This window comes from Notothenia coriiceps, unplaced genomic scaffold (genome assembly GCF_000735185.1).
Source record: "Notothenia coriiceps isolate Sejong01 unplaced genomic scaffold, NC01 NC01_scaffold00012568, whole genome shotgun sequence".
Taxonomy (NCBI): Eukaryota; Metazoa; Chordata; class Actinopteri; order Perciformes; family Nototheniidae; genus Notothenia; species Notothenia coriiceps.
The window spans coordinates 187,482-198,938 of record NW_011345269.1 but is presented as its reverse complement, the minus strand read 5'-3'; the positions used below and the strand labels follow the sequence as shown (position 1 = coordinate 198,938).

General features: G+C 40.8%; 3 protein-coding genes across 5 annotated transcripts in view; all 3 read left to right on the top strand.

Moving 5' to 3' along the window:
• The window catches only part of trip12 (thyroid hormone receptor interactor 12), a 32,718-nt gene extending 31,335 nt beyond the window's left edge, over window positions 1-1,383 (top strand). For all 3 annotated transcript variants that reach the window (XM_010773447.1, XM_010773448.1, XM_010773446.1), the window contains exon 13: window positions 1,369-1,383. The gene's annotated coding sequence lies outside the window, so the exon portion shown is untranslated. The remainder of the gene's footprint in view (window positions 1-1,368) is intronic.
• Window positions 1-11,457, top strand: part of pde6d (phosphodiesterase 6D, cGMP-specific, rod, delta) — an 818,526-nt gene that overhangs the window by 668,399 nt on the left and 138,670 nt on the right. The gene's annotated exons all lie outside the window — the stretch shown is intronic.
• The window catches only part of LOC104947446 (protein CASC3-like), a 20,300-nt gene that overhangs the window by 1,872 nt on the left and 6,971 nt on the right, over window positions 1-11,457 (top strand). Inside the window, exon 2 of the mRNA XM_010773455.1 lies at window positions 8,910-8,934. Within this exon, the coding sequence (XP_010771757.1) occupies window positions 8,910-8,934 (25 nt within the window). The remainder of the gene's footprint in view (window positions 1-8,909; window positions 8,935-11,457) is intronic.

The following is an 11,457-nucleotide window of genomic DNA, read 5'->3' as shown; positions in this document are numbered from 1 at the left end:
TTAAGTACTGTATGTGTGTCTTTTTATGATGAAGTTGATCTTTCAGATCAAATTGAATATGGTATCTTACACATGGTAGTGTAAATGTATTATGTAGTGTTGGATTCACAGTAGTCTGGTTCCGGTCTTGACTCGGTCTCGCCCTGCCTTGGTCTTGGTCTTGACTTGGTCTCGACCTCTTAAAGTCTTGGTCTTGTCTTGGTCTTGCTACTCTTCGGTCTTGACAATGTCTTGGTCTCGACTACAACACTACTAGAGAGCATGTCTAGACATTTTTCACCAGTCGATCATGAGAAACAGCTGATATTGGTTAACGATATTGGCTAAAAACAGTTCCATATCCAGCATTACTATTTTTAACCATGACTCTCACAGTAAATCGTAAAGTTATCAGAGAAATCAGCAATTTAACTCCTGCAAGACGCCAAATGTCACACTTCTTAAGAATACTAAGTTAATCTGCCACTATCAACCTGTAATGTTTATGGTTGCGTTTTTCAATATTCCATTTATTTGATAAGATTTCCTTGTCATACATTTTATGTCACATTATTCTTTGCTGCAGGGTGAGTAAAGATGGCAGCCTGGTGGTCTGGGTCAACATGGAGGACCACCTCAGACTTGTGTCCACACGAGACGACGCCAACATCACTGAGGCATTCAAATGCATGTGCATCAACCTGCAGAAGGTCAGTGATGGGTCTGATTTTTAGCATCATTGGCAGGTAGCCAACGCTTCAGCTGTGTGGAAGAAATCCCTTGATCCCAGATATACTGAAATCTCAACTTTAGCATCTTTAATGGCGGCCGATAACAAGAAATAGCAGCAAAGAAATCTAGTTCATCCACCAGTGATCACTGACAAGTTGATTTATCCCTGTCAGATGTCCCAGTAAATATCAAAGAGATCTGTATCAACATTGTTTGTGTTAAAAATTATGATTTACTTTATTTACGATAAACCTCCAAGTAATGACACACAGTATGGGTAAGGGTTTGGCTTCCCAGTATTTGCAAATGCACGTTTTCACAGTGTTTTACCAATAAGCAAAGTGAAAAACCACAAACATCTTCACATTCAAAATACTGTTAGTGGTGGAGAATATCTTTCTGTCTTCCAATAGGAGGAGTTCTTGAAAAAGTTACTTCAGTAAAAAAAATGACCTTTGACATCCCGGACCTTTGAGTCTCCAACTGTTTGCTCCTCTCTGTTTCCAGCTGGAGGATCTTTACAGGGAACTCAAACACCCGTTCACCTGGAAGCAGCAGCTGGGCTGGGTCAGCAGCTCTCCAGCCGACGTGGGAACAGGTCTGAGGATCAGAGTGAATCTCAAACTGCAACTCCTCCCCAAACACAATCGCCTGCAGGACGTCCTGAAGAGACTGAGGCTCTGCATGGACACCACAGGTAACCAGAGCAGACCTGACATGTTTCATCACATAACCTGATGAACTGCAGGTCAGTGTTTAGCTCTCTATCAGAAATGTACTCTTTATTTTATTTTGAAGGGGAAAACAATACCCACCGGTAAACCCAATCTCATCCTGAAAAAGCAATAGGCTAATAGGGAGACATTGTAAAGGCGGACTGTTTCATAATTGTTAAGCCATTAGTTTGTGGAATCAACTTTTACTTTATAATGAAAAGTTAAACCATTAATGTTGTTAATTCCTTCTTTCATTGTCTACTGACTTTCGACATCTTACATGTTTTCTGTTGATATAAATATGTATATATATATCCTTCATTTAACCAGGTAAAAGTCTCATTGAGATTAAAATCTCTTTTGCAAGAGCGACCTGGCCAAGAGGGCAAAATGAACAATGTTCCATCAAATGAACACAAAACAATACAGGCAGATGAATAGAGCGGTCGTAAAACACAAATGAAATAGCACATTAACCATATGCAAATAAAATAAACTGTTATAAAACTGGCATAATTTTAAAACAACTTCAATTAGGGGATATAACAAGAGCAAACACATCGGCTAATGGTTTCTTGTTCTCTGTCCTTTACAATGGACTTGAACTCCTCCATAGTGATCAAACCTAAAGTAATTTTTGAACAACTCACAGTTGAACAGAAAACTCTTGTTTATGACTTGCCTTTTCATATTCTGCAGATTCCCCGGCGCTGTATTGTGTGAGCAACACAGCGACCTTCGGCCTGAGCGAGGTGGGTCTGACCCAGCTGGTGGTGGACGGGGTCAAACTGCTCATCGCCATGGAGAAGAGGCTGGAGGTCAATGGAGACATCGAGGGGCTCATCCCTGCACAGAAGTAGATCTGGATGACTAGCTTGAGTGAGGAGGAAGGAAGGACTTAGCAACCAAACACTGAAATACGTTTAATTAGGAAGACAAATATACTAAATACTAATTCAGTAAAAAGAGTGTGTCTTATTTTCCTAACAATATTGATGTAACACAGAAAAAACACTAAAACAATGTCATAATTATTGATACAAAAATGTATCTTCTATTTACATAAAATTATGTTTCTAATGTGGCACATTTTGTGTGTGTGTTATGAAATGATTTAAAATACATATGAAATAGCATAGTTTACGGGCAAGTTAGCAACGAAATATTGATATCACACACACACACACACACACACACACACACACACACACACACACACGTTAAAAACTATTCCCTTTCTAGAGCCCGTTTAGCATACTGGCTAATTAGCTAACCATTAGCAATTTAGCTAACCAATCATTTTGCTACTCAAACTCATGAAACATATTAAACAATAAAGTATAAGGCCAGCCCTGTTACACATTTAAAATATGTATACTCACCTTGCATGAGGGGATACTTTTATCCATTATGCTTAACGCTGGAATTGTGGAACTTTTATGTAAAAAAAATATGTCTGTTACATTCAAGGCCTTGCAAAACTAGGCATCAGTTACGGAGACTCGGCCTCATAACAGTTTGCATCCAGCCTGTCAATAGTTCAACAAAAACAGTGATGTTTCCAAGGAAATATTAGAACATTTCTAGAATTGTTGTTCTAAAATATAAGAGAGAAGTTAACAGAAAGTACTTGAATATGCATTTAGTGCTCAACTCACTGGACCTGCTGCAGAAGGAAAGCCTAATGAAGAACTCGAACAGTTAAAACATTATTGACATCTGTAATTTTTTTGCTACAGTGGGATCAAATGTAGAAATAATCACTTTAAAAATGATGTCATTAAACATTATACAAATAACAGTATTTTCATCCTTCAGCGACGATCACAAAACGACTATGAACATGTTTTATTTGTGTTTTTTATTTAAAATGAAATGAACATGGCTACACTGGACTTCTGCTACTTTCCTGTTAATGACGTGCCTGACAAACCTGCCGGTCACATGGTAAGAGTTTCTATCTGGAAGCTGAGGCGAAGGCTATTTTCAAGTAAGAGGCTCAGATTTACAGTCCTTCCCAAGGTGACATGAAGGCAGCGTCATATTCACACCTTGTCACCTCTCTCTTCCCTGTCAGACAGGGACGTGAGGTTTGCATTGTTTGTTCCCTTCCTGGTTTTAAGTGCTACAACATACAGTACAAAGTGTTCTCCAGTTTCAGTAGTGATGGAGAACCATTGCACGGTGAACCCTCAGGACCTCGAGACTGTAGAGTCAATAGAGCTAGTTAGAGGCTCTGTTAGTGGGGAACAACTCAAAATATACAACTTAAAACCACAAACTGCTCCATTTCCTCTGGTACAACTGAATGCAATCAGAAATACAAAGCAGTACATTCAGAAGGCATTTAGTGGTGGAATACATTTAGAAATATCTACCAGGAATCAGCCTAAAGGACAATTTCAGAAACAGATTGAAAACACCAGACTGATCCTAAAACAGGGGAAATGTGTTTGCTCAATGTTTTGATGCTCCAAGTTTTATCTCACTGCTAAAGGCTTTGGAACAATAATAAGGTTGTATTTTCAGAGGTGGAAAACCAACACAGAATGGAGACAGTGTGGACCAAATAAACAGACTAATCAATACTGTACCTGCACATATTCACCTTGACAGGTATCGTTGTACACAGCAATAATAACAAAATAATAAAAACACATTCGGTCTGTCAGCTGTAAATGTGTAAAATACAAAGATTAATAAAGCGTTACAGGTTGAGTTTAAACCACTGACATCATTTACCAAGAGCTCCGGTATTATTGCAATAGTGATAACATGAGCCAGCAGGGGAGGTCAGAGGTCACAGGCTCTCAACCAACAGGGAGGATGTTGTATTGGTTGTTTGCCACTCTTCATAACCTCCACTGTAAACTGTGCAACTCAACTGTGCAAACGGAGATCTGCAGCAAACGGCAGCATCAAGATAACGGTTCACATAAAGAACCCGAATGATGGACTTTAAAATCAGGAGGAAAACCAACAATGTTATTTTTTTAAAAAGCTTTTCAATACAATGACCAGGTGACACAAACATTTGCGAGAAAGAAACATCATTAAACCTGCCTAAGTATGCAAGAGTTAGAGTTTGTTTGAATTAATTGAAGGTTTAACTGTTTGACTTAATTCACAACAAATTAAAGCTGAAATACTGATTTGACAGATAAAGAACATACAACTGGGTAATGATGTGTCTTTGTGTGTCTGTCTGTTTTGTTGGTCCTAAAATCACCAGAATCTTCAGTTTGTTGTCTTATTACCTCCGACAAGGAAGTCGTGTTTTCGGTACATTTATTTTTGGTGGTTTGTCTGTTGTTTACAGAAAAACGACTGGTCTCATTCTCAAGACATTTTGTCAAAGTGTGAAGCATTGGCAAAAAAAGAACGCATCAAATTTGGACCGGGTCCGGATCACGAGGTGGATACAAAAAGTACTGTCAACATTGCGATATAGAGGGTGGTCTTGGTCAAGGGTCTCCGCTCTCCTCCTTTTCTGTGTCATGAATTCAAAGATTAAAAAACCTCAAGATTTGCAAGATCTTCACTTCTACTCTTCAGATCAAGTTTGAATATTTTTTTTAGTAAATTGCACGTCAATTAAAAACAAAGACATTTGTTTTTAGTTTCCAGCTGAATCTATTTCTGTGAACTTCATATGCCAATAAGAAAAAGCCAACCTATAGATCAGATACTTTTGCTCAGATTTTTCCTTAAAATGTAATCTAACCACTGAGTAGAGTGCAAAAGGCCCGATTGCACCGTTGTGGTTCCATAATGATCATGAACAATTTCTTTGATGGCCCGATGACATCTTTTTGGGGGCTACCGTTGCGGCTTGATCATGATTGAGTGTCACTAGTGCTTTTCTGGACATGCACACAAATTCCCAATCCAAGCTCAAACAGTATTCTCCCCTATCATGCAACATTGAATTAAGGGAAGTGTATATCATTAAATTAGTCGTTTAAAATACATTAGGTGTCTGAATCATACTGTTTTTTTTCTTTAATCTCTGTTTGCCATTGTCAAAGGAAGACGAGAAACGCTGGACACTTTTTAGTATGTATTTATATCTGTACATAGGGGTAACATTTTCCAGCTTTGTTTTCTAGCTGTTCTGTGTGTGTATGTATTGAGAGCAATGAAAAATCGCAGTTAAATTCCTTGCATGAGTTCACACACTTGGCCTGCTGACTCTGTAGCTGCGAACTCACAGTTAGTGTTCTTCTGTTGCAGCAGGAGAGTTGCACAGGTAGAGCGGAGGTCACGTTCCACTGTTTACCTGCACTCCAGAGACAAAGGTACTGTTAGCAAACCGAAGGCGAAAGCTGATAATATGTCTACATGCACAGCAATGATATTAAGCCTCTAAAACTCCAGATGACATAGCTTGGTCTTCTTTAAAAACACTGATGCGAACAGCTTCTTTAATATTCCCACATGCAAATCGCAAAGTAAAAGTGGAAGTCTTCAGGTTTCTCCCACAAAACTCTCCCTGTTTAATCAGCTTTAGCTCGCGTGACGTGTTTCCACTTTACACAATGTTTTAAAATTCAGTTTCCAAGGTTTCGTAAAAATCTGAAGTGCATGTAAACAGTGATAAACCAACAGAGTGTCGCCGCAGCAGGAGAGGACAGATGGAAACGTCCTCCTGCTGTTTGCTCTGGATCTCATCACTGAGGGGTGAACTACAACCTGCTGGAAATCTGCACCGTCAGCTTTAATATTTGGTTTCACTGGCAAACATTTAGTGATAACATTAAATAGTAAGTGTGTAGAGTATAATAATGTGTGTTTTCTCTGAGTCATACAGCAGTTAGAGAGTCGCTGAACACAACATGGCCGCCGTCACTTGGTGGGGCGTCATTCTGAGCAGAAAGAGGACCACAGAGGCTTTTCCTCCTTCGATGAATAACTGGAAGTTGTTCACAGCCTGAGCTCGTTGGCCACTTTGGAGGCGATGTTTTTGAAGGCGATGGACGTGCCGGAGATCCTCTTAAAGCGCACGCCGTTGAGTGAGAGTCGGGGCAGTTTGCACACCTCCATCTCCCACTGCACCAGACTGTCCTGCCGCGCGTCTCCGTGCACGCAGAACAGGGAGTAGCGCTCGCGCTGCTCGTAGTCACAGTTGTTGGCGTCCAGGACCCTGCGGATCTCCTTCATCATGTCGCCCGGCTCCATGGAGGACGTGGTCTTCATGCTCCAGGTGAAACGCAGCGCACGAGGCTTGGAGTCCCGCCCCTCCTCTTTAGGCTCACCTGATAAACTCCTGGAGGACAGAGACGCAACAAAGACAACAAAAGACACAGCGTTAAAGGGGGCACCTCTCTTCAAAGAGTGACGTCATCGTTTAGATAGGAGTACTTTATTGAACCCAATTTGGGAAATGTTTGCGTTGCAGCAGCATAAAAAGATATGGCATTGTACAATAACAATTAAACTACTACTACTACTACTACCACCACCACNGTTCAACGCGTCAGAGTGACCAAGTCATTTCATTGGACGAGAGGCATACTATGAGAGCTGGTCAGAGGGATGCGTTCAAATGTAGTCAGTAATTTGAGGTCCTCAAATTACTGACTACATTTGAACGCATCCCTCTGACCAGCTCTCATAGTATGCCTCTCGTCCAATGAAATGACTTGGTCACTCTGACGCGTTGAACCCAATGTGAGCAAATTACTCTGAATGCTGCGACGCAGCACCTTAGATTACTTGCAAAAAGTTGTTCACGTTCTCAATTTTTTACGTTTAACGTTATATTCGTTCGGTACACTTCGGTACACACGTGTACTGAACCGAAGGGTCCGTACCGAATAATTTCGGTACGTGTACCGTTACACCCCCAATGTTTTGTGAGTACTAGTACAGTAAAGTTCAAATACAGATTATTTCAGTTCATCGAAATGCTGCACCTTAATGTTTATTTTATTATATTTTGTATTTATTTGAGTGAATACATTATTCACAGTTTAATAATTATTAAAAATATATATATATTTTATGTTTTGTGGAAAAAAATTCTGCTGTACCGGACCGTGACCTAAAAACCGAGGTACGTACCGAACCGAAATGTTTGTGAACCGTTACACCCCTAGCAGACACAGACGTGATTCAGAAACACAGAAATATTAGAAAACAGACCATTAAGGCAACAAATCTAGTTTGATGGATGCTGTCAAAACTCAACTATATACAATAATATGTGTGTGTGTTTATTTATCACGGGCACATAGTATCTGTCCCCAGCTGTTTGAAGAGNACTTTTACTGCGACAACGTTGATTTGCCTGTGAATAAAAAATAAACCATAGTGTTGGTGATCTACAGTGTTGTCATTCTTCTTTGAACACCAGCAAGACCGCTAACACCCTATTTCAACAACCACACAACCTGTAATTGACATAATTAATAGATAGTTTAGCTTCTCACCATCATTTGCTGTGGCCCACTGATGTTAACAATCGTAACTGAAAGGCTGCCTGTCAAACGTAGACATTCAGCCACGTGACTCGCAAATTCTCGCGAGAGTTTTACACAAGACGGATCCTTTCTAGCCATAACCAATTCACAGACTGTATCGAGCGCTGAAATTGCCGCCCTTTGAGCATCAGATCTGACGACGCTGATTGGCTGAAATTATTTTTCGGCGGCATAGTTTACAGATGGCAACAGTCAGCAATGTGTTGGATGCTGCTGGGGCTGAGTGAGGGCTCCTTTCTTAGCGCCCAGACGAGAGAGGGTAATGATGCACGCTGCGGCCAGGCAGGAAACATGTGACTTATCAGTAACTTTAGACATCGTAACACNNNAAAGGTGGTTTGTTGCTTGGACCTATATACCATAACATTTATATTATGTTGTTTTATATTATGTTCTTACTATGTTACTGTTTTTATATGAAAAGGATAACTTTTTGAATAAATATGAGGGAATTGAATTTATATGTTACGTACTGTATATGTGTCTTTTTATGATGTGGATCTTTCAGATCAAATTGTCTATCTATGGTATCTTACACACGATATTGTAAGTGTATCATGTAGTGNGTATTGTTGGTATCAGTAAAATGTATAATCTACAATAAAATCTTGTTTAAAATTGTGTTACGATGTCTAAAGTTACTGATAAGTCACATGTTTCCTGCCAGGCAGGAAACATGTGACTTATCAGTAACTTTAGACATCGTAACACAATTTTAAACAAGATTTTATTGTAGATTATACATTTTACTGATACCAACAATACAATATTTACCTTGTTCATTAAAAATAAAAATATTTGATTAAAATTGTATTTTGAATGACAAACGTGGAAAGAGGGGGGGCGGCGCCCCCTATGGGCTGGCCGCCACTGGTTGTTGGTCACCCTCACTATGTTGTTATGATTCATAGAGTTTCTCACAGAGTTGTCCCACGGAAGAGTTGTTGTCGTTTTTGAGAGTAAACAATACAATGCTGATTTTAGTTTTTGTGTTTTGCAGGAGAGTGAAGATGGTGTAGGTGAAGGTAAGACATTTATTAGTTCACAACATCTCAAACCTATCCTTAAGCCTTGTAAAATTGAACCAGCTCACGCTAGAAATGGGAGATTTGGCTATGCAGTTTCCATCATGGAAGCAAATCTCCACAATAAGTGTTTTTCCTTTGTGATTTTTATGTTTATTAACATTGCACAGACTTAAATCAGGCTCTTTATGTTTTCCCCGGTTAACATAACATCCTGTAAAACCTGAAACTATTTTTTTTCAAGAACCATAAAGCGTTCCATTATTTGTGTGGTTTTACTTGTTTTAGTCTTCTGTTTTTAACTCATGTCATGTCTTGTGTGGCAAATGTGTGATGTGAACTACGGTATGAGGATTTGAAACCATTTATTAAGGAATTTACATAACAATTACTGTATTGTAATATATATATAGTCAAAAGGACATACCGTGATAAACGTTTTTGGCCATATCCCTTAAGCCCCGGCCACACAAGGACGATAACGCAAACGGACCGCAATCGTTATCAGAAGTCTTCCGACCAAACGCAACAAGCACCTGAAACGTGTCCGTTCACACGAGACCGCTCGAAAGCGCTGGAGCCGCTGTAGTACACATGCCAGGCCTGTAAGTGGCGCTGTAGTCCTGCCACAAAACCAGCGAAGACGACTTCCCGCGCATGGTTGCCCTTCTGTTTATTCTCCGCTGTGGACGCTCTGGCTCTTTTTCTCCCTCCCAGAGGCAAGCGTTTGCTCCTGCTGTAAATCTCTTTGGTAGTCCACCAGCAGATGACAAACACCCACCTCTCCGCCTCTTCCAAGGGACGAGGGAACCGTGCGGCAGAGTTTCAGTTAGATTTGTTTTCACCGGTCAACNGTTGAACTTTTCTCAACTTTTGAAGCGAGCAACGGAGGCAAAGCGACGCGACGGAACCACAATGCAGTTCGGCAAAGCGTGACGTCACCCCATTCAAAGTGAATGGGAAGCTGCGTTGAAGCTTCAACGCACGCCGCCGTGTGGACGGGACGTTACTGTCTCCAAAATCATCTGCCTTCCCACACTCCATCAGATATGAAAGCATGCACAATATCAAATGACACTAAAATGTGTTGTGACATCTGCAGTAGTGGCCCTTCCCTGAACAAGCTGCCTCATTGACCCAGTATGGATGCATATGTGAAGTATCTGTAAAACAAATATCCTCCTTGGTCAATACATTTAAATCTATCGACCTGAAAACATAGCGGGAATCGCACTGGATGTATAGGAACAGAAAGAAAAACAGACCCTTTATTTTGTCACCACAAAGACCAAATTAGGTTTTTCAAATCTGATCTATTAGAAAATTGATAACTTTTTCAGATTTAGATTTTAGACCAGGTGGAGTCTTATGAAGAAATAATACAATGAACAACGAATGGAATCAGAAAAGCATGGGGGAGGCGGGACTATGAACCCGGTGTAAAAATGGACCTATACTAACCAGTTGACCAGTGTGTTGTCCTATTGCTCTCAGCTCTGCAGCGTCTGGAGGAGGATCTGCCGGGTCGACTCCTCTTACTGGAGGATCTGAACCAGGATCAGCAGAGGGAGCTGGACTTTGACCCGCCTTCTGACTCTCAGCTCCGTATCGGTGTGGCGCGAGACTGGCCTGACGCCCGGGGAGTCTGGTCTGTCCCGTGCTGATTATTGTGTTGCAGATCATTGGAATAGTCTATAGATATGTAGCCTACTGTCTTTGTAGGCAATGATTTACCTGTTGATAATACGAAACCCTATTCCTTGACTAAAGAACGTAGTAGCTTCACACTAAGATATACAAGTAGTAGGAGGTGGAATGCACCTTTACAATTGGTTTGCAATTTCCAAATATACTCAAAGAAGAAGAAAAGATCAGCATGCTTGACTAGAGAGAAGTGTTGTAGTACTCGATACCGGTATTGGTCTTGTCTCGGAATCGACTGTATTTGGTCTCGGTCTTGTCTCGGTCCTATAGGTCATTAGATTTTATGTCAAGACCGTTCTTATTATACATCCATGGTCGAGACCACGGCTGTTGCTGGGGATGTGACTGGATGTAAAACACCCTGTTTCAAAAATTCAACCAATAACGTGACTTCACGTGACTCCGAATCTTTGCCCTCATGCGCTGCAATGTTTGTTAACATGGCACTGGTTTATACCAGCTGCTACACNTAACGTTGAAACAATAGCCCTCCCTCTCCTGCTCAGATCAGCTGCTGGGCTATCAGAAGAGGGGGAATATAATAATAAAAAACGGAGCCTCTCTTTTCCTCCCCCTCTTCTGATAGCCCAGCAGCTGATCTGAGCAGGAGAGGGAGGGCTATTGTTTCAACGTTATCAGGAAATGATCGTATAGGCGTAAACACGGAGCCGTTTGCCCCCCTAGATCGTTTAGTTTGCAGATCTACCCACCTAGGGACCCGTTATCGTTTTCTGCGTTTCCATGTCGGCCTCGTGCGGCCGAACAGTCTATCTCAGGGGTCGCAACCTTTTTGAAATGATGTGCCATAACAAAAAAGAT